The sequence below is a fragment of the Haliotis rubra genome, unplaced genomic scaffold (assembly GCF_003918875.1).
Source record: "Haliotis rubra isolate DU_JTF1 unplaced genomic scaffold, ASM391887v1 Scf286, whole genome shotgun sequence".
Lineage (NCBI taxonomy): Eukaryota > Metazoa > Mollusca > Gastropoda > Lepetellida > Haliotidae > Haliotis > Haliotis rubra.
In genome coordinates, this window is record NW_025766953.1 from 175,015 (window position 1) to 199,146 (window position 24,132).

Below are 24,132 nucleotides of genomic sequence, written 5' to 3' on the forward strand. Positions count from 1 at the left end.
AATTGATAGAAAACAAGACACAGATATCAGTTGTCTGCTTCATACAGACATTTTCTGTTAAAACATTTTCTGATTTGTCTGACAGTGAGGGATCCACAGAAGCATCATTTAGCATAGATTCACTTGATACTTTGACAAGAGGTCTGTTTCTCTGATAGTAATGGAAGATTGTAAGAATGTATCTAAGATGTTTTTGATGTTTCTATGATTTCAGGAATTGGGAGCTTTTGAAAACATTGGTGCCTTAAGCCAGGTAGCTGGTATCGGCAGCAGTATTGTAGATCAGAACAAAAGGAGATTATCTTGTCGACCTGTGACTTCCTCGGCCAAATCTCGAAATTCTGGTGAAAGCAGGTAAGTTCATCTCTTGTGCCTCTTTCTCTTTGTTGATCATTGTGGGCATGGTAGGCAAGGTATCTAAGGCACCAGGCTAGTGATCCAGCGAGCTGGAGGTGCCAGGATTGAGCCCACCTGTGACCGGGTGTAAAAACCTTTGAGCCAACTTTGTGTGCAGACTCTTTCAGTGTTGTCACAACCCCTAGTGTACAGTACACAACCCTGTGCGCTAAAAGAACCCATGAATCCGTTGGTAAATGACCAGATGGTGGCCACATGAATGTGTGCAAACACCTTGTTGCGGGTACAGCAATGTGCAGTGAACTTGTACAAAGTACTCTGACTATGTGTCCCAGTCCACCAAGCTGTGAAAGAGTACCTCGTAAGGATGGGAAAGCCTTATTAACATGATTAACTTGGTGCACCTAGTGGCTGCAGGAGTTATATGATCCCCAGGGAGTTGAGATTGATAATGCGAAGTCCCGTTGATCGACATCCAATGATTGAGGGAAAAGACAAAGCGCGCCTATGAGCATCCAAGCTGGAATCGACACTATATAAATAGATTATGAATAAATAATTGTTAAGATAAGTAACAATTATCAATTTTACCACCAATGCATGCACAACAGCCATTCACCAAATAAAGGGAAACATGCTAATAATTAACAGACATTCCGAATGTTTTCTCCCTTGGATTATGTAGGCATGATTCTAGTTCGTGCCTTGTTGATAAAATTGACAATATTATAAAAAAGTATTGATCAATAAAAAATAGAATTATGTTTTAGTCTGGTAGATATTTGCACTAAAGTATTGATCAATAAAATAGGAGATATCACGGATCGACTGAAAAGAAGGACATCTGTATATATCAGCATAAAAATAAAAACACTATCTACTTGTGCCATAGATGAGTACCGAAATGACATAGATGGGTTATTTTACAGGAGAAACCTACTGAAATGAAAACTTTTCTAAGTTTATTATCGTTTATTGAAAAAACTATAACATCCATGCTTGTCACGTCAACACTCACGTGCTGTCAACATGGGTAGAGGAACAACAATGCCCGTATCAGTTGTGAAGGTAATAAAGAGGGTATATTCTTTCTTTTTTAGGTGGGAAAAGAAATTGGGGAAGAATATGGTAAATTTGAATCGGGTATTGCCAAGAACAGCCCGAGCTGTGGGACTATCTGTGAGTCAAGTCTCAGGCATCATCAAGAAACAGGCGACTAAAGGTAGTGGAGGGACCGTCTCAAAAGAGCGGAGAGAGGTAGAAAGAAAGTGGTTGACAGTTTTGATAGGGGCATAATCAGGCGCGCAGTTCAAAAGCTTTATCGTAGCAGCATCCCTCCCACTGTAAAGCGTATCCAACATGAAATTAGGGATACTATTTGTGTTTCAAGCAGCACTTTAACACGTGTTTTGAAGGACATGGGGTTCCAATATACCAAACGAGGAGAAAATAGACATTTGTTCAGAGAAGAAAAGACTATGGTCAATCAGAGATGTGCCTACCTGAGACAGATCACGTCAGTACAGAGAACTGGGGTTTGACATTGTGTATACTGATGAAGCGTGGGTGAACAAAATCATTCGACAGATAGAATGTGGCTGCCATGTGACATGTCCTCTGCACCTAAGATACCGTCAGGTAAAGGGAAAAAGACTCATCATATTACACGCGGGTAGGAGAGACTGTGGACTGATTCAGGATGTGATCTTGTTTTCGAGGCTAACAGCAGTGAGGGGTGACTATCACAAGGAAATGAATTCTCAAGTCTTCATGGAATGGATGGAACATCAACTGTTACCAGAGTTACATAACCCAAAGCGTCATTGTTTTAGATAGCGCTTCTTACCATAATGTGAAGGTGGAATCAACAGTTGCCCCAACCATGGCCAGCAAAAAGTGTGTGATGCAATCCTGGTTGAAAGATCATGATGTTTCTTTTGATGCCAAAGACACAAAGCCAAAACTTCTTGAACAAATAAAAGTAAACAAACCTAAACCACAGTACCAAACCCGATGCTCTAGCTGGATCTCAGGGACATGTTGTTCTGAGAACTCCAGTGAGACACTGTGAACTCAACCCCATTGAACTAATATGGGCGAATTGCAAGAACTTCGTGGCGAAAAAGAACAGCACTTTCAAACTTTCAGATGTGAAACGATTGGTACAGCAAGCTTTTGAAAGGATTGACAGTGAAACATGGACAAATGCGAAAACCATGTCATCAAGATTGAAAATGAATACTGTGAGGTTGATGGGGTTGCTCAGAGTGCTGTCCAACCAGTGATTGTCCATCTTGATGACAGTAGCTCAAACGAGTTATGAGAGCGACCCTCCACTTAAAGCATGTGCATTTCATTCACGTTTTGATTGACAGACGCAATTGACATGTTATAGCCTGTTCCATACTGTTTGCTGCATCAGGTATTTTGCTTCAATGTTACACCTATTTATCGGGTAAAGTCCTAATTTTATATAACAGTAAAGTTTTAGAGCCCAATTAAGATAGTGAATTATTGTTAAATTTCATATTTCATGAATTCAACTACACAGATGATCATGTTATTGATTTATTAAAGATAATCATCCATCTAATATTTTGATTTCTACTTTAGTTACTGTTTTCCTTCATATGAATCTCACATGAAAGTTGGTTGGTCTTGGTTGGTGTTTAACGCCACACTCGGCAATATTCCAGCCATGAAAAGTGAGATTTGAACTTCTCATGACAATGGATTCATTAATAAAATGAACAAAATACCATTCTGTGTTTGAATAATCGGTTACAATCATTAAGTTTTGAAAACTGTCATCAATGAAAATGAAGCTAGTTATTCATGTCCATATACAAGTCATACTGTGTTATAGGGATGTCCTCTGTCTTATAGGGATGTCCTCGGATGTCCTCTGTGTTATAGGGATGTCCTCTGGGTTATAGGGATGTCCTCTTGGGATGTCTAAACTGAAGGGATGCTTTTCCCTCTAACACTCACCTGAAAGGATGCCAAGATCATTGATAATTCTCTTTATAGGGATGTCCTCTTGCTAAACTGAAGCTTTTTAATGTGATATCCTTTCACCAAAGACAGGAGCAAGGCGATAAAGAACAAACCCAGCTTATCTCAGTGCTTGCTTGTCTTTCATTGATATTTACCCTGAAGGTAATTTTTTTGTCTAATTATGTCAGAAAGACTTTATATTGCATTTTTGATCTGTATGATATCATATTTCTGCTAATGGTTGTGATATATATATATAGTACCTGCAGATTTCAATTTAGGTTAGAGGCAACAATTACTTTAAGCTATTGATTTGTAGAACATTGCTGTACCTTTCTGTTGAATGGAAACTCTCCACAGAACCTAATCCATGTTAATGCAGAGATGCCAACCCATATGATTTTATCGTATTCATTCGAAAAAAACATCAGAAAATATGCTACTACGATAGCAGTAAAAATGTTTTTAAAAATTCTTTGGAAAAGTTAATACTAATTTTGGCCCAAAAATACTAATTTTTTGCATCAGTTTTTGGCCAAATCACTAATTTGGCTAAATTAGGGTTGCCATCTTTGTTAATGCTTTGAACGTTTCTTCATTCCCAAGGTTTCTCATTTGCTTCCAGTAGTTCCAGTCGTCAGAGCAGGCTGACACGGCGGTTGTCTCGACTGTTCGTCACAGTGGAGCGGAGGGAGGAGGACGCAACAGCCCCTACAACTAGCAATGCACGTCAGTCCAGAGGGAATGATGCACGATTGAAAGAACAGCCAAAGGTTGAAACTCCTGAAATATCCAGTTCTGATGATGCAAATCCTGACTCGCAGGTAAGAGAGCTCATTTCGTTGCGGTGTTGTTCAGCACCCAGTGTCCCTGTGCTGGGGTATAGATGGAATGTTGCTAAAAGCAGCAGAAAACCACACACACACTCACTATCAGACCCTAACAATGGTATTTTATATTAAAATTGTTATCTAAATACGTAATTTTCTTTTTAATAAATTATATGGTAGCTTCCTGAGGGCTGATGTTTAGTATCATTGATAGAAATGCATTATATATTTTTAGCGAAGTGTGATGTGAGATAGTGCCTTTAATGTCATAACAATACTTGCAGGATTGTTGACATGTTTGTCATGGTTGAAGACTGTCCGTCAGACTTTGCCACTGGGCCTCCATGCTTGCTTTAAAATTGGTTGCTTGTTTCTTTATGTTGAAATAACAATATTTCAGCGATATGGTGACAGCATATAAATCATGTCCTGACTCGGCAAGCCAGTGCTTGATATCATGAGCAACTTTCCATGTTCTTGGGTTATGATGACATGAATTCAGTTAAGTTGCTTAGCCTAAGCACATGGACATGTTACTAGCAGCAGAAGTCGCTGGAGTCCCCACAGGTGGTGTCTAGCGGAAACATCTCACATGTATTGTGTGTGTTATTATGTGAGCTGGTGCAGAAAGCTCCATTTTGTCAATTCAGTATACCGCATTCCTCAGCTGGTCAGATTTGACAAACTTGTAACTTTTCCGTCACAGTTGTTTAAAGATACTATACAGTTAAAGCACCTCTGTGCTCTGAAACTAATGAAACCACTTATGCAGTCGGTGAAGGTTTGTACACATCCTTATCGTGGATGTGAAATTTGCATAGTTTTGTGTGATGTAACAGTAGTATTTTGGCATACAGGGTTTTCGACTCACTGACATAGGGGTACCGGGGACCCCTAATTATTAGTTTTAAGGGTCCTTGCAGGCATTATGAGGGTCCTGTGAAGTAACGGTGTTGAGAACTATGTTTTGGTCATTTCTTTAGAGCCTGGATGAATGATTGATCATATGAACTGATGGGTGAAATGATGCACGTAACTGCGCTGAAAGAAACAACCAAAAACTTAGCAAAGGCATAGATGTGTTACAGGTACTGTGAATAATATCGTGTGTCTCCCTGGTGCATCCAGGGGGACGCATGATATTATTCACAGTACCTGCAATGTGCATGTGAATTAGGGGATAACTGTACTGTGTTTGACGAATTTGGGACGTATACCGGTGGTTATATAGCCGCAACTTTAGTTATATTAGTTTAGTTTATATAACGTTACATTTGTGGATATATAATCAGCAAATACAGTCGCAATTTGAAAACTGAATCACCAAACCTTTGAATGTATTGAATGAATGTATACACTATTTGGGTAACACTGTTTTTCAGGGAATTATCATTTGCAGAAGCCCTGGGTCAATTTACTCTAAAAATGGATGGAATTTGTGTTTAAAAAGACAAAACAGTATCATAAATTTAATTGCAAGTTTACTTCAAACAACTCGCAACGGGCTGTTAACCCGGTTCATGGCCAGGAAGGCTAAAATCGTGACGCTTCTCGGTTCAGTGAGCGTAGCCTTCGCAGTACTTCAGTGCAATGTTATGGCTGAATGAACACGGCATGCCTCACTCGGAGGCTCTGACAAATTACAAAGAAAACAGGATTAACGGGGACGCTCTTTAATTTGGGCACATATAAAAATATAAATAAAGTTATTTACACATTTTCACGTCTATTCTTCATGATTCATTTTCTTTCATTTAGACACTTAATTTTGACGAGTTTTTCCTAAAGATAAACGTGTACCTTACGAGTTTAAATCTTTAAATATGTTTCTGCTCATGTATGCTGATGATCTTGTAATATTTTCTGAATATGTTGAAAGGTTGCAAACACAGTTGAATTCGTTGTCAGCTTATTCCACACGGTGGGAACTTGAAGTAAATATTGCTAAAACAAAGATAATGGTCTTCAGAACATTGGTTATATATAATGGTTGTGTCCTAGAGGTTGTCGATAGGTTTACGTATTTAGGAATAGGTTTTAATTATAATAACCGATTCTCAAAGGCACAGCTGCAGTTGTCTGACCAGGGTAGGAAGGCACCTTTTTCAATTTACAATAATATAATAACCCAACACTGTTAGCTCATGAAACAAGATTTATGATGTAATTATGGAGCGTGACGTCACCTGCTGTGACATCATTTGACAACAGAACTGATAATGGCCCATCGTTTAAGAATCAGCGGGCCATCATCGTATGCAGCGGCCCGCTCATTTCTGATAACTAGAGGGCGGTTTCATGATAATTCCATCCATTTTAGCTATGACACTATGGTTTATTCATCATTGTCAGATTTAGTCAGTGTGCACATGAAATATGTGCTGAAATTTGAAAAGGGAACTACTTTTTCTGGAGATGGTGTAAGTTCAAGGAGTGATATGATTAACCTTTGACCTAGAGGAACTTTGACCTGTTTTAAAATAATGAATTTTTTTTTCACGAAAACAAATAGCGTAAAACAAGTTGAATTGGAATGGGGATACTTGTACTGTGTTTGACGAAATGGGGACGTATACCGGTGGTTATATGGTCGGAAATTTTTAGCATTGACCAATCAGAACTCGTTGAATTAGAAGTTGAATTAGAATTTGTTTTCTACATCCGTATCTACGTCCATTGTCTACATTTGTGCGTACTGGACACACATTTGACATGAAAACCCTGAGCATGTCTGTTGGGATACTTGAAATGTATCTCTACCCGAGCATGACTCTACTAGAAAATAACAATGAACATCTGTTTATAAATGCAGGTTTGAAATTGTCATGAGGGGTTTAATTGATTAGTCATCAGCCTGCCTGGCATGTTGTGTCTGAACGTTTGTTGGACACTGGTCACTATCAGCGAGGGGCCCAAGGTCACTTGTTAACTACCTGTTCTGTTCTAGACACAGATGTCCTGGAACTTTCAGGACTGGGTGAGCAATAACGTGTGATAACTTCATGACCCAGTATGATACTTCCACAGGGTGACACAGACACGCCATGGGACTGCGTGGAAGACAACATGGAACTGCCATCACAGGAAGAAAACTGTGAGCATGTGAGCCCTGACAACGACCATGATGATGACAGCAGTAGCAGCAGCGACGAGGACGAAGAGCGGGACAGTGAGGACAACCCGGACGAGGAGGACAGTGAAGAGGAGGAGGATGGGAAGGACTGCCAGCAGGTGCATCCAGACTGTCACTGCCGACATCGACTAACAGAGGCAACTGGCTGCTGCAAACACACAGTAAGTCAGGCTCTGAAGCTGGACCTCTGCTACATCACTGAACATCTGTATTTCATTTCCACATCTGTTTATCTGACTCTATGCAAAATTTGTCATAATGCAAGTGTGCCCAAGATCTGTATTTATAATCAACCATCTGATCCCAAACTACCAAGACATTGACGGTTTCAAAAACAAGTGATTATTAAATAATGTGAGATGAACAACATAAATATGATATAATATACTTCTTTATATTATATCTTGCTCATGGTGTAGATTAGCGACTGTTGGCAGTACTGGCAGTATGTATGGTTGTCATGGATCTATTTGCTGCTCAATTTGGGCATCCTTTCACAGACATGAGCCTTCATTTTGCAGAGTAGTGCACTTGTAATCTGTATACATGTGACTTATGTGTGAGCTTTCCAATTAAGCATCAGCACTGACCCAGTGCAGCACAAGGTATGGTATGTCAGTTGGCTGTTGATACTGTAATAGTGACAACTCGCAGTGAAATGATTTCCCCACCTCCAATAGGTCTGCCTGTGACACATATTGAAGTATTACGGTCAAAGTTTAACTGCCATTGTTGATTGATGTATTGTTTGCGGCTTCAGGTAAAGAGGAGGAAGCCAGGCAGCAGTAAAGATGATGGCGCCTCCCCCAGCAAGAAGTTCTGTGGCATTGGAGATGGACACAGGTCAGTTTGGGAGCTGGTTAACTGTTCAACTCACCGTAGGGCTAGTGGTCTAAGGTCCATAATTTCCTATACTAAGTTGCATCCCATGGATATGCCAGGATAAGCTTATTACAGCTTGTATTCTCAGTACCGTACGCAAGCTGACATCACTTCTAAGGCTGGCGGTTTCATTTGTGACTTTGGGCTGAAATGATTTGTGCAAGGTGTTTTGTTGTCCGTCTTGTATCACATATAATTGTTACAGTATTAGGAATCAATTAAGAACATCACTCTTTGGCAAGAGATAATGCTGACTACAGTCTGATGGGATTTTATTTTTATCACTGTTCCATTTCCTATCTTGTTGTCCACTCCTAATACTGACAGTAACAGAGCAGCAATTTTGTTATAACCTGTGTTGTGAAAATTAAGATCAGCAGATGCAAAAATAGTTAAATGATGGGAGATCTTCTTTGTGTAAACAGTGCATTTACAAGCTGGAAGTTGTCCACGCGTCCCACTGTTCCCATCTCCAGACAGAGAATACCCTCCAAGGAGAATCCCCCTCCCAAGCTGGCAGAGTGGCTGCAGACATTCCAGGTACACACTCTCCATTAATACTTTATACACAATACTATAATCCTTGTTCACCAGTATTGTATGCAGATAAGTCCATCTGAATAGCTATATTAATAGAATAGTTAATTCATATACTTATTTACAAGGTAATTGTTATGAATGATGCAGACCTGTGATGGTCCAGGTTAGAATTGATCTTCAGTAACCCATGCTTGTCATAAGAGGCGACTAACATGTTCGGGTGGTCAGGCTCGCTGACTTGAGTTGACACATGTCATCAGTTCCCAATTGCGCAGATCGATGGTCATGCTGTTGATCACTGGGTTGTCTGGTCCAGACTCAATTATTTACAGACTGCCTCCATATAGCTGGAATATAGCTAAGTGGGGTAAAAAAAAAACTCACTATGAATGATGCAATGTTTTCTGGCTTATTCATGCTCCCTGTGAAGCAATACTGATAAACAATAACAAGGAAACATACTGGATTAGTCACTCAGGAAAAGTATGTGTATGACTGTTATCAGCTAAAGATCGACAAAATACATGTGAAACATTCTTTGTTTGTCTACAGGGTACCCAGGAATGGCATGTCTAATGTATACTGGCATTTGTAATCATTTCCTATAATTTCATTTCCTTGTATGTCTATCAGTATATTTTCTGATGGTAACACATATATTTTCACATAACAACTAAAGTGATTAAACTAAGTTGTTTTCGTGACATACAGTGTTTGATGTTTGTACTGTGTTTGAGTACAGATGTTGATGATACTAAGCCATGTTGTATGTCGTGTCTCCCTGCAGGCGTGGAGCAATGCTGAGCGGCTCATGGCCGTGGATGAGCTGATAGCTATCTGTGAGCCAACTCAGGTCCGTCACATGATGCAGGTCATCGAGCCCCAGTTTCAGAGAGACTTCATATCACTACTGCCAAAAGAGGTATGTCTGGTCAATAGCTGTACTGAAACTATGGAAAGGTTTCTACTCATATAACTCTCAGAACATGTTTGAAGCAAATGATCTGAAGGTGTAATCAACAGAAGGGACATAACTCATGATAGGAACTGGTTGAGCTATGTATGAGCCACAAAATTCCTGTCTGGTTTGGAAACTGGACTTTATAGTCTGTTATATCCCTTGCCTTAGGAGAATGCAAGTCCCATAATTATTTTACTTTGCACTTGTATGTGAATAGTGATTTTGGCCTCTCAATGAGCAGAGTACTTTGAAGCTTAACCCTGTTTCACAAAGTAGCCTGGGTGTTTTGAATCATTTGCCATGTTTACAGCTTAACCAAACGCTGAAACTTAAATAACTCTGAGCCCAGGAACAAATCTGTCAGCCTCCAGCTTACCTGTCAATGTGCATTTCGAACAAAGGATCCCAGTACTATATGTGTTTTTCTGTCTTTTACAAGGGAAACAATTTGGATCTCTGTCATAATGTTTTGCTTCTGTTTCAGTTGGCTCTGTATGTATTATCGTTCCTTGAGCCAAAAGATCTGCTGAGAGCTGCTCAAACCTGTCGGTACTGGCGGATCCTGGCCGAGGACAACCTCCTGTGGCGTGAGAAGTGTCGGGAAGAGTCTGTGGATGAGAGTCTAGTTTATGGCAGTCACAAGTTCAAGAAGCCAAGAGCGCATCGTAGTCCATGGAAGGCTCTCTACATGAGGCAGTATCAAATCGAACAAAACTGGCGCACCGGTGCTATAAGACCTCCAAAGGTACAGCAGAATTCTATCTGTAGCTCTTACATGACAGTTTTGTGCAAAGTTTGTGGATTACTACACACATTGAGGATACCTGTTGCAAAGTAAACAAAATTGTGTGTTGCTTGTTTTTCAAATGCATTGTGAAGTGTGATCCATGATCATGTTATGCACTTGGTTTCAGGTATTGAAAGGCCATGATGATCATGTGATCACTTGCCTTGAATTCTGTGGGACTCGTATTGTCAGCGGCTCAGATGACAACACACTCAAAGTATGGTCTGCTATCTCTGGCAAGGTAAGCGTCTTGCTAACAGGAGAGAGTTTGTGTTTGTAAACTGAACAATTTGGGTTGTGGAATAGGTCCTGAGTGGCACATGATTATTTTAACAGCTCACAAAGTGGGTGGCTATGATCTGTTGTCACTGTTCACCTTGAGGATTTCACATTTAATGTAGCACCTAGTTTCCCATTTCATTGTCATCATAGATGCCCTAGTAGTTCATGCTATCAGCCTCAGTGTTTCTAGTCAAAACTGCATTATGCTCTGAAATCTTCAATAATATTTTAGAAAGAGGCAGCTATACATGAATAAATAACTCTCCACAATGATTTGCTGATGGTACTTTTGTTACAAGTTGGTAAGAAGACATCTCACCTATTGACAACTGAGATGAGGCTTTCCCAGAGACATGGCATCAGTCGCCTTGTGGTGAAAATCACGACTACTTATGAAGAGTTGTCTCCCTTAGCTATGCAGGGATGTTTTCCTCAGTTGTGTTGATAGAATTGCCTGGATGGTTATCCTTGCAGTTACCATCCCCTGTCATGGTTATTAGCTTAACATGCTTAAGCAAACAAAGCTGTAACTTCTGGTTCTCCTCCCACATCAAACTGATGGCTGTCATTTTGTTAAAATACTGTCCTCATTAACAGTACACCAATTGTTGCTAACTCTCTGACTATGCATGCAAATTCTGCTAGTGTAGAATCTTTTTAACTCCTCATGGAAGGAGAGGTTAAGTCCAAATAAAGTTTGAAGCCTTGGAAAGGCAAACAATTGCTACCATTTGCTTAGTGATACTTCTTTAGTAAAGCATCGCACTTAGTCATCTTGAAAGGCATTCAAGCAGACTTTATCCCCTTGCCTGAAGTCCACATCTAGTAAAATGTCTGCTTGTTTACTGAGTTGAGCTACTTGTGAATATTCTACAATGAAAATGTACAAAAAAATAATTTCAAAGTACAAAGTCATGCTAGAAGGTTTATAGCTTAGAATGGCTACATAGTTTTCATGTGCTACAATCTTCTGAATACTTGTCATTCTACTTTTTGGTGTTTCAAGAATTCTTTGCATCCCTAATGGGATTACGTGGACAGGCTCGCTGACTTGGTTGACACATGTCATTGTATCCCAGATGCCTAGATCAATGCTCATGCTGTTGATCACTGGATTGTCTGGTCCAGACTCGATTATTCCGCCATATAGCTGGAATAATGCAGAGTGCTGCATAAAACTAAACTCACTCATTCCCTCTTTGCATCCAGGACCAAAATCAACTTGAAATTCAGAGATCTTCAAGACCGTGCTGAACAGGCATGAAATTCTTAGTTCTTATAACACTCATGACTGAAAAGACCACTGCATGTATCTGAGTTGCTTCATTAGAATGGTCCTGATTATCATTTTTGTATGTTCTTATTTCAGTGCCTGCGTACCCTTGTGGGTCACACTGGAGGGGTGTGGTCATCCCAGATGTCCGGTCTGACCGTCATAAGCGGCTCAACTGACCGTACGCTCAAAGTGTGGAATGCTGAGACGGGTGTGTGTAAACACACACTGTATGGTCACACATCCACTGTCAGGTGCATGAGTCTCTGTGGGAACAAGTGAGTGCAACCTTGACTCAGGAGTACCTTTTTATCCCCCCGGGGGTATAGTCAATGCCTCGTCTGTCTGTCCGTCTGTCTGTAATCATTTCATTTCCGGAGCATAACTAAAAACATGTTCAAGATTTTTCAACACAAATTGGTAAATAATATCAAACAAAACCTAAAGTGGTGCCTTTTGCTATTTACAGATTTTTGGCATTTTTATTTTTCTGGATTTGCATGGAAACAATTTGGACTCTCAAAAAGGGTGGATTTCGTTTCCAGAGCATATCTATCAATAAAACTTGGCAGATATATGAGCCAGATCCCAAAGTGATGCCTATTGCTATTTTGCAGATTTTTAGCATTTTTATTTCTCCTGATTTCCATGGAAACAATTCGGACTTAGTCTCAAGAGGGAGGGGTGGGCTTCGTTTCTGGAGCGCAAATCGAAAACCATTCAATATCTTTCTATAAGACTTGGCAGATATATCAAACAGATCTTGAAATGGTGCCTTTTGCTATTTGCAGATTTTTGACATGTAAATTGTTCATGATTTCAATGGAAACAATTTGGACTTAATCTAAAAAAATCAAATTGGACTTAAGTAACTATCTGATTATTTGTTCTTTCAAATTTGTGGGGGCCGGGGATATTTGTCATCTTCTGATGACTCTTGTTGTATATAACCCACACCACCCATTCTCATGTGTAGGTTTGTAGAAAGTAGTGTTAGAGAAGAACTTAGAGACACAGCTTGAACCTCATGATCAGGAAGAGTTTCATAACTGAAGCTGAAAATTGCAACTTGTTGCAAAGAGTTGAAGATATTCAGTCTAGAAGAATTGGCAGCCCAGTGGTTCGTGACATGCAGAAAGTCCTTCTGAGTACTCGTATTTTGTATTTGATTGATATTGTGCTTATTGTAGCTGGTGGTTAGGGATTTTAGTGTCATCAGAAAATCTGTTTCATTCCGTTTGTGTACTTGTATTTGGTTGCTATTGTGCTTATTGCAACTGGTGTCAGTTTGATCAGTTCTTAGAGAATAATAAGTTAATCAATCAGTTTATGGTGTCATTGACTTTTCCCTAGTTTTTGAATGTTGATGTGTTATTGATTCTGCCATATCAAACCCTTTCTGTCAAGAAGTCTAGGTGGTTATAGAGGAATATTCTGTACTGTGCACTTTATCTTCTGTGTGTATGAACATCACATCTGACCATTGTTTCAGAGTTGTGAGTGGTTCTCGTGACGCCACTCTCCGCGTATGGGACATCGAGTCTGGCCAGTGTCTGCATGTCCTGATGGGCCATGTGGCAGCTGTCCGGTGTGTCCAGTATGATGGCCGCCGCGTGGTCAGCGGGGCGTATGACTACACCGTCCGTGTGTGGGACCCAGAGACAGAGTCGTGTTTACACACACTTCAGGGACACACAAACAGAGTCTACTCACTACAGGTAAGTGGACATTATCTCATAACCTTCATATCAGAAAGACAGAGTCTACTCACTACAGGTAAGTGGACATAATCTCACAACCTTCATATCAGAAAGACAGAATCTACTCTCTACAGGTAAGTGGACATAATCTTACAGCCTTCATATCAGAAAGACAGAATCTACTCTCTACAGTTAGGTAAGTGGACATAATAATGAACAACCTGAGGACCACAAGACACAAGAAGCAGCTGGAGATGTTCGTCTCCTTTACTGCCAAAGGTCAGCAGAACCAACAGCCTGTTTCTCATCCTTCTGGCCTCGACCCAGCAGGAACTTGTTTACAGGATTTGTAATATGCTGCCGGACAACCAAACTACTTCATGACCCTCTCAGCAACCACCTCCATCAGACTCCAGAGCAGTTTCAGCTGATTCCCTGGCTTGTATAGAGATGGTACTACCAGCCAAGGTTTTTTCTAGAAGAAGAGCTCAACCTGTATGTCAGGCCCATATGATGATGAAGGGGCCTAGTTCTAAAGTTACCCTGACAGAGGGAACGGTGCTATTCCTAGTAGAATACTTGCTGCTTCTGGATGTGGAGAAATTTCTTACAAGTGGTACTGTTGATAAGTACCTGTCTGCCATTACCCCATTAGCATCTCCTGCACTGTAGCTCAAGACAGAGCTGTCCCCACATTACTGGAAATGACAGGTATTACAAGGGGTTTCAGATTGGAGGACCAACAGTTGAAATTCAGTTCTCTGGCGTTGGACTTGATTCTCATCTCAGACAACATCCTTATGAACAATCCATTCCTACACCTGACTTAGAAGACCATCATCCTTCCAGCTCTAGCAACCCAGGACCACCCTGTTAGATGCCATGATACGTGACATCTTAGCGCTGCACTGAAGGTACACACCTCCACTAACTGTCAGATAATGTGCAATATGTAATGCAAGATAAGTAAACAAATGTGACATAATGAGAGTATTATGTATCATGCAACGGCCAATGCCCCTCTTTTGACTGTGATCTCTTCCTCATCTCTGAGGACAATAACCAAAAGACTTTTGATGTGATGTGTCAACACAGACAAGCATGAGTAAATAAGTACAGTAGCCTGTTCAGGCTGATACTGCTCGTTATGAACCGGCACGTTGGTACGGTCTTCTCACATTGTTGCAGTAAACCACACAAATGTCATGCTGGCATCGTTCCAATAAGACTAAAATTGCACAAATAACAAAATATCAAGAAATTTAAGAATTACTTGACTGAATATGACATTTTGTAAATAATTGTTTCAGGCCTACCAAAGAAAACTTTCCCACTGTGCAGAAAAACGCAGAAAAGCCCACATTAATTGTGCAAATAGCAACATAATCATATTACCTCGCCACTGAAACAGTAAAAACATCAACGAAAAACTATAAAACTGCAACATTTTTGTATCAGCGAACTTTGACCTCTACTGCGCATGCGCATTACGATCCGCGCTTCTTTCAAATTTCCGAGCAACCTTGAATCACCTCTCGTAGAAAAAGTATTGAATATGTTGAAATCATTGCTGTCAATCATTTCATACGAATGGAAAGTAAACTAAACAAATGGGAACACAAGTATCATGATGATAAATGCCAAATAACACAACAGAAATACTTTAAAAAGAGAATGTACCTTTCGTAGAAGCTGGAAAATGTCAACATTCGGTCAAAACTTCCTCTTCCATGCGTGCATGCACAAAATCGAAGGTGCAGGCTCTTTTGTATTTTATCCAGATTTAGCGATTTAAAGTTGCCTTTTTTTTCTGTTTAAGTAGCGAGGTATTATGTTTATGTTGCTATTTCCATGATTAATGAGGGCTTTTCTGCATTTTTCTGCACAGTGGGAAAGTTTTCTTTGGTAGGCCTGTGTTTATAAAATAGAATTGCATATAATTTCTTCTTAGGTCATATTTCAGTAATAAGACCAAAATAGGAAAAATGTTCAGCTCCTTCAGAATCAAATATCACATAATATAGAGTATTATGTCCAATTATACTTATCCTGCAGTACATACTCCACATTGCTCCTACTAAATTCTGACTGGAAATATATGACAGTCTAGCAAGATCATAACCTACATGACACATGATCTCATCACATTTTGTTCCGAGTTTTGTGTTCAATCAGAGAATATCTGTATATCCACATTGACAGATACATGTGTCAGTCTTTGTTGGCATCATAAGCTTCTGACTACATATCCAAGTGATACACCTACTGTAGTTGAAATAAGACACATGGATGTGATGAAGGGCGATTGATTCCAACAACTCCTTCCTGAGTTGAATGATGTCATGGCACTTCTGATCCATGTTTCATCAGGAATATTGAAACTCCTGGAAATGGTTGATCAAGTGGCCAGTGCAGGTGTTGGGCAGTTGCTCAGTTTGGTCAAAAGAGCCTGTGTCAAGGTGTGATTGTCATCATTCATCTGGACAATTGAACTTTCCAACATTGCCTCCAAAAGAACCAGTGAAATGCTAATGGAGCTGAAACATTGTATGACTGATCCCAGCTATTTTGCTCAGAGAATTCTAATTAGAATTTAAGCATGTCACTTTTGGTCATTACACATCCATGGTGTCTTGCCCACAGTATTCTGAGCAGATGTTAAACATGACAGTCTAGGCCATAACTCAGCCATTTCTGTGTGTATATTCCAAAATTTCCTTTGCCAGAAGGAAGTGTATTTTGACATGTTCGGAATTTGGATCCCAGTAATACTTTAGATTTGACATGCACCTGTTTTACTAGTTTTACTGTATTTTCAACATCTTGGAATCGGCAAGACTAAGGGACACAATGATGTGTGAATGATCCAAACTCCTCATAGAATTCCGATCCAGTGATGTTTAAAGCCCCCAAAATTGACAACCTTAATTTAAAGATTAAACAAACAACCAGGGTTTTATGTAACCATGTAAATAAACTTGTGTATTGATTGATGTCTAAGATTTGATTTGGTTACTTTAAAATGTTGTGCTATCCCTGTGTATTTGTGTCTGTGATGATGTTCTTGCGTTTCCAGTTTGACGGGGTCCATGTGGTGAGTGGATCGCTGGATACCTCCATCAGAGTGTGGGATGTGGAGACGGGCAACTGTCTGCATACCCTCATCGGTCACCAGTCACTGACCAGTGGTCTAGAGCTGAAGGACAACATACTTGTGTCGGGCAATGCAGACTCTACGGTCAAGGTCTGGGACATCACCACTGGCCAGTGCTTGCAGACACTACAAGGTAGGAACAGGAACCATCATTTACTGCTGTTCTTATAGCGGTTGAATCATTTGGTAACAACTCTAAGGCATAACATAATATTCTTTTGAATTGGTGTTACTATGTTGTGAAATGGACACATTCCATGTGTATGGTAACCTTAATAAGTCATATATATGTATATTTTTCTGAATCTTGACTTAGGGCATAAGAATGAGTGAGTGAGTTTAGTTTTACGCCGCACTCAGCAATATTCCAGCTATATGGCGGCGGTCTGTATATAATCGAGTCTGGACCAGATAATCCAGTGATCAACAGCATGAGCATCGATCTGCGCAATTGGGAACCGATGACATGTGTCAACAAAGTCAGCGAGCCTGACCACCTGATCCCGTTAGTCGCCTCTTACGACAAGCATAGTCGCCTTTTGTGGCAAGCATGAGTTGCTGAAGACCTACTCTACCCCGAATCTTCACGGGTGCATCAGAATGAAGAATCATAGATCATATTAGATGACAATGAGGTGAAGAAATATGAACTGAAAATGAGTTACAGAATGTAAAATCATGTTATCATTATAGTTTGTGTTTTTAGAGTCCTGCTCATATGTCTGGCATGATTTGTTCGATATTATGACACGGTATTGTTAATTTGTCCATTGTCTGACGAGGTAGTTGCTATACAGAGTTGTGTCCCTTCGTATACCAGCAGCCCTTGGTCATAGATTTGCCCCAATAATGATCTTTGATCTGTCATTAACAACCTGTCTTTTCTTTTTCAGGGCCAAACAAACATCAAAGTGCTGTAACCTGTCTCCAGTTTAATAAGAAATTTGTGATAACTTCATCTGATGATGGAACAGTCAAAATCTGGGACTTGAAACATGGCGACTTTCTCCGGAACCTGGTCGCCCTTGACAGTGGTGGCAGTGGGGGAGTAGTATGGCGACTTCGCTGCAACAACACAAAACTTGTCTGTGCTGTGGGCAGTCGCAACGGCACCGAGGAGACAAAACTGCTCGTGTTGGACTTCGATGTTGAGGACAAGAAGATACCCTGTGTTACATGAGACCAAATAATCTCTACCTTTTGAAGTGGGTCAAGTTAGTGCTCAGTGGTTTAAAAGCACACATGAAATATTGGTTCTTAGTGTCACAAGAGAGAGTGGGCAACGGAACTAGGAGTCTACAACGACACTGTGGTGCGTTTCCTGAATAACCATTAGCTTGGAGACTTGTTTGACTTGATCATATGATTTTATGACTATTTCTATGGATTGTCGGATTGTCATTGGTGCTTATATCGTCTCAATGTGATAGCATCTAAAAGTGGAATGAACACAAATTGACATATTGTGAATTTCTTTTCCTTTGTATGATTGACTTGGTGTTATCAGTGTGAGGTACTTCGTTACCAGTTAATGGGCATCTCGGTCATGGAACAGGTTGCAGCTGGTTTTCAAGTCATGTACATGACTTTGACTCTCTAGAAGAGTGTGTAATTACCACGCCGGAGGAGTACAGATGAATTGTAAATATGTGTATGTATGCATCAAACCTGATAAATGGCAAGACTGAATGTCAGCATCTTAGGTGCTGCGCAGTGTATATACGTAGAAGCATTGGATGGAACAGTTGACCAATGTCAAGTCACTGATGGTCACTGGTAAGTCCCCCCCCCCCTGTAGACATGGGGACATTACAATCAAAGGCCACTTTGTGCATACATGGAGATACACTATAGTCCTGGGCTGCTGAGTACAACTGTACTTGGCTACTGAGGAGTCGCATGGCTATCACTGATTAGAATATAATTCTTAAGTTAATAGGATGAGTTTTTTATACAATGAATTTTTTATGGCAGTGATAATCCAGGAAAAATGGTGAAACCATAATCAGCAAATGTTAAACTATTCTTAAAGCACATGAATAATTTACACAGACAAGCTCAAAAGTATGTTCACTTCTATGGCAGTTTCAATTTTATGAGGATTTTTTCTATGTGAAAGGATGAAAAGAATGGTCATATTTACTGATCAACAATTGATTGGGAAAACATGTAGAAGCCCCAACCAAGCTAAGATTAGCAGTTCACAGGAGAATATCAGAAGAATGTGACTGTCTCGATAACACTTTGTGCCACAGACGACTTAGTAAACCTGCCTATTAAAGTGTACATATGTACTGTGTATAGTCTGAGTTGAGGCTGGTATGATATGCTAAATATTACCAGGCATGGGATGTCATTCAGAAGTAATATCTCAGTATTATTGTTATCATTATTGTTACAGACCATCCTACTGTAACAGGAATCATACTGTAACAACTGACACAAAATGGTACTAGTTAGATACACAGAGTATGATTGGTTGCACAGGAGTGATGTTATAAACTAGAGTCAAAAAGCATTTACCAGGTCATAGAAAATGGAACAATTGTTCACAAAGCTTTTCTATCATATGAAAGGAACTTATAAAGGATTGTTTTAATGTCACAATTTCAGAAACATTAAAGTCATTACAGGTAAAGGGTTGATAAGAACAATTGTTATTTGGTGGACCATTTCTCTCCTTAATAGGGGCAGTGGGGTAGCCTAGTTGGTAAAGCGTTCACACGTCACGCCGAAGACCCAGTTCGATTTCCTACATGTGTACAATGTGGGAAGCCCATTTCTGGTGATACATACTTCAATACTCGAGTATTGATACTTCATTACCACGCTAGCTTCATGTAGAACTTCGTAAATACGACTTGTAAATTTGATACAGAATTGAATGAGGTTGTGTCCTGAGGTTTGTATTTGTGATGCGGTCCTACATCAGTGAATCGGGAAGGTCGACCTTTTTCTGATGACATCCCATGCCAGGAGGAAGTGGTGCGGTGTGCATTTATGGAGCTTGAGTGATTGTGAGTTGAGTAGTCTCTCTGCTGATATTATGTAAATATATGCTGTATTCATCAGCTAGGGTCTCTCTTGTATGGTGGATGTGCACCCGGGGACGGACTGGCTGGACTGATGGGTGTATGGCAGGAAGTGCTAAAGATGAGTCAGAACAGCTTATTACAATAGACCTTGTACATCATTGTCAGGCTAAACCTATAAGTTCTCATGTTTACTATTTCTTATCAAAACAGTGTCAGCAGCTAAGAATATAATAATCATGATAATGTTGTCTTTACCAACCACGTTCATAGCATACATCTTTGTATGAATAAATATTTGTGTGAAAATCTGTTTTAGTGTATGGAAAATTGAATTATTCTAAATGTTTCAAAATTCATTCAATATTTTTTGTACAATCTGTTTAGAACTGTCAGTATTTTGTGGTCTGGTAACAGCTTGTTATGGGGAAAATACTGTTTGTATGTTACTTTATCCATCAGCCTGCAGTGCTATGACATTAGGAATGATAAGATTTTGGTGGAATGAATTCATTGTAAAGGGTGGTAGTACATCATTGAAATGTCACAAAGTGCCCAGTTTAACATGTTGAATATTAGATCTGATTAAGGCAGTTAGCCAACAGACTGTGGTATTTGTCAGTAGTTCTCTACAGACCTTGTCTTGAGTCTACCACAGGGGTTGTATCAACGTGAATTCAGCACTTAGTAGCTGAATATGGAAAGGATAACCTATCAACATTCTCAGGCTTCAAAAACATTGTATTTTGCCCATTTCTCTTTCTGATCGAATGCCTTAAGACAATCCTCTGTCCTATCTAGGACATATTTGACAGGCATTTTGGAAGTTAGCAAGTAACAGTAAAAGCGGGATACTTTTATGGATGACAACATGTGTATTATATTATGATGCAACATTTGAGTATACACCCTCACAGGGTTGTCAAGCAAGTGTTCAGGGTATCTTTACTGAAACATTGCATAATAATGTTGAAGAAGTTGTCATCCATGAAAGTGTCTTACCTTTATTTATTGCAATCCAGGAGACAGGTATTATTATGTGAAGTTGTGTGGTGTAGTTTTCACACATAAATGGTTTAATGATTTTAACTCGATGAAAACACATGTAATGGTATCCATCTTGTCTTTCCTGTTTCAATCCTAAGCATACTAAGTGATTTAAATGAAGCACTGATCCAGTTTCAGTTATTCATCATGTAAGTAGTACTCTGCTACATGGCCGAAGTCAATGAAACTATCTCCCCTTTCTGTTTTTGCTTATCTTTCACTGTTGTGCTAGAATTGTTGTGGTCTGCATTGAGGAAAGGAAGGTTGACAGTCTGTTGGAAGCAAATCAATATCTTTATTTTTTTGCTGTTACACAATCTTTCTAATAACATTTTGAGGTACTCTCTGCAGTAAAGTGAGGTCAGTTATTAAATATATCCAGTATATTTCTCTTGAAAACACCTTTCAACAAGGATCTAATCTGGAAAAAAACAAATGAACCTAAAATACGCACCCTTGGTCAGAGAAGCATTTTGACAAGAGAAACTGATTTTGCTTTCTTATTGAAGATCGTTTACTTTCATGAATTTTATGTTAGGTAAGATTGTTTGAAATTTATGGTATAATTTTTGTACATTTATTTACATGAATAATTTCTGTGAGATCATGGATGCCGACTGATCACAAGATGTAGTATTAATCAACAGAAATAACTCTCTGTTAAAACTATTGTACAGTGTCATATTATTGCAGTTCTGTGGAAACAAATTTCTTTGGATTATCTCGCTACCAAAATGAATTAGATTGGACCTTTTAAACGAAAAAAGGTGGTTAGGTTTTGTTTTGTGAAGGGGAAGTATCAGAATTTGTACACTCATTGTCAGTAATGCACAGGTTTGTATATTCCTGCATTACCTGTTAACACATTCAACTACTGAGTGAACCTCTGAGTGGGTCGCTAGTCAGGTAAATTTATTCTGTGTTTAACAACCAGATGTCAAATCAGCCAGACAATGGTGCATGAACTCAACCCAACTGTTTAGTAATTTTGAAGAAATGGGTAGGAACCCATAAAGTAAAAGCTCATTGGTCAGGGCACTTGTTGGTTTCATATGGAACCCTGGCCTTGCCTTGATTCTATGGTTATAATTAGCCTCATGCTAAGGAGTACCTGCTAAGGGATTTCCCTTTATCTGTTGGGATGAACTTGTCTCTCAGCATCAGTTCCAGTTGATGTTACTGCTAATGGGGGTTAATCTTGAAACTGCTTCTTGTATCCCCCACCATGATATTGCTGGAATATTGCAAAAGCGCCTAAAACCTCACTCACTCCCATATTTTAAACTGACCTTCCCAAACTGTATGGAATTGTACCAGATTCAGAATACCTTCTTATGTCAGAGACTGCGTAATGTAGTCCTGTAAACAAATGTTGAAACTAGGCAAGAATATATTAATGAATACTCAAAACCATGATTGTACCAGAAAATGAAGATGAGCAGTGTTAGAAATCTTGTTTGCATCACTGAATGAATATCACTGAGAAAAGTGCTATTGTTAAGAGACATAGAAGGTGGTGGGATGTGGGTTGAGAGGAAAGAAGGCCTGAAGAGTGGACCCACACTGCGAGGTGTCTTGCTGCAGTTGTTGTGCAGAAGAGTCATAAAAACCAATATTGTGGATTGAATGTCATAACTTATATGTATTGATTGTTGATCAGATGTTTTCTTTTACTTGGAATTTTCTTCCATGGCATTTTCAACTACAATATGAGAAAAAATGTCTTTTACCTATAAACTTAGCACAAATTACCCTGTCTCATGGGAAATCTGGAGTACTTATTTCTTTCAATTGTTTCTTTGCCCAAATGTATCTGTTGAAGTGGAAGGTCTTTGTGAAAATACATGTTGAACGAGTTGTCAGACAAATATGACACTTCTGCACATTTTTACAGGGGAGTAAGAATTATTTTTGTGTTTAGGATTTTGTTTTTGTTGTTGTTAATGTATGTAAATATGAAAAGTAATTTATGTAAAAAAAAAACCTTGTCTATGGACCATTTGCTAAAGATGTTAATTAGTGCTTTGAAGACATTAACTGAACGGGGAACTCTACGAACCAATGGTTTCATACCATTTGGCCTGCATGTTATTGTGCCCAGAGTGAAATTATTTTGGTAAATGGAAAAAAGTAGAGTTTTACACATTACTTCAGGTTAATATGAGATTAAACTGGAGGCAATGTATGCTTATAGTCTCTTGAAATGAGAGTTATACAATAAAACGTACAAAATTTACAGAATTTAGAAGGGGAAAATCTGTCACAACCAGTCTTGATGTGGTCTAGCACAAATTTATATTGTTCTTTTTTCTCTTTGTTAAAGAAGTGATGATATCTAGTCAGTGATGACAAATCTTGAGATGTGGTTCTTCTTATTGACAGGAAATATTTAATAACTAACTCACCATTAACTGTATCAGTAACTAGGAAACACATTAGGACTTATGTGAATTGTTACCACACCTTGGTGGAACAAGCGGTTTCTGTTTTAACAACTACTGACAATAGGGAGGGGGGAGCAGTGATGTTTAACTTTAGAGAATGAAGTGCAGCTGATATTATGTGTGATGCTACTTCTGCAGTTGTAGGTGGTCTGATATTCTGTTTGTGATGAAGCTGTTTTATGACTGTTTGGGGAAGGATGTCGAAGTGAGTGATACACCATTACATACAACTGGTCTTGTCGAAGGTGGAATCATAAAATTTCATATGGTAAATAAACCAAAGTATGAAAATAAAAGATATGTTTGTTTTGTTTTGACACACCTTGCATGCCTAGATGGAAAAGCCATTGCATGTTTGAAGCTGGAGGTGGAGTTGAAGAGCATCTGTTTATGTCTCGGTGCATGTTATTCATTTCAACGAGCCATCATGCATCTATCAGGTCCATTTTGGATTCTTATACATGTATTATGATGGAGTACATTTTCTGCTCAGGTGAGGTGAGGTGAAATGGGGTTTAACGTTGTACTTAAGAATATTTTGCTCATATGACAATATGCATGCGTGTGTATGTGTGGCTGTATATACTAGCTGAGACTTAAGCTGTGTTTTTAGGGCTAGCTCACTGAGATACCATGCCACAGTAAAGCATGAATACCCCACTCAGACACATTATACTGACCCCGAGCCAACCAGTCCTTGTGCCCATTAATGC

The 24,132-nt window shown here is 39.3% G+C and overlaps 1 protein-coding gene across 1 annotated transcript in view; it reads left to right on the top strand.

The window, feature by feature from the left end:
* Window positions 1–23,715, top strand: part of LOC124281624 (F-box/WD repeat-containing protein 7-like) — a 59,298-nt gene extending 35,583 nt beyond the window's left edge. Inside the window, exons 3-14 of the mRNA XM_046717559.1 lie at window positions 215–354; window positions 3,980–4,178; window positions 7,212–7,478; window positions 8,078–8,160; window positions 8,625–8,739; window positions 9,527–9,661; window positions 10,185–10,445; window positions 10,615–10,728; window positions 12,139–12,320; window positions 13,535–13,760; window positions 16,819–17,029; window positions 17,790–23,715. Of these exons, the coding sequence (XP_046573515.1) occupies window positions 215–354; window positions 3,980–4,178; window positions 7,212–7,478; window positions 8,078–8,160; window positions 8,625–8,739; window positions 9,527–9,661; window positions 10,185–10,445; window positions 10,615–10,728; window positions 12,139–12,320; window positions 13,535–13,760; window positions 16,819–17,029; window positions 17,790–18,076 (2,220 nt within the window). The 3' untranslated portion in view covers window positions 18,077–23,715. The remainder of the gene's footprint in view (window positions 1–214; window positions 355–3,979; window positions 4,179–7,211; window positions 7,479–8,077; window positions 8,161–8,624; window positions 8,740–9,526; window positions 9,662–10,184; window positions 10,446–10,614; window positions 10,729–12,138; window positions 12,321–13,534; window positions 13,761–16,818; window positions 17,030–17,789) is intronic.
* Window positions 23,716–24,132: the final 417 nt, after the last annotated feature.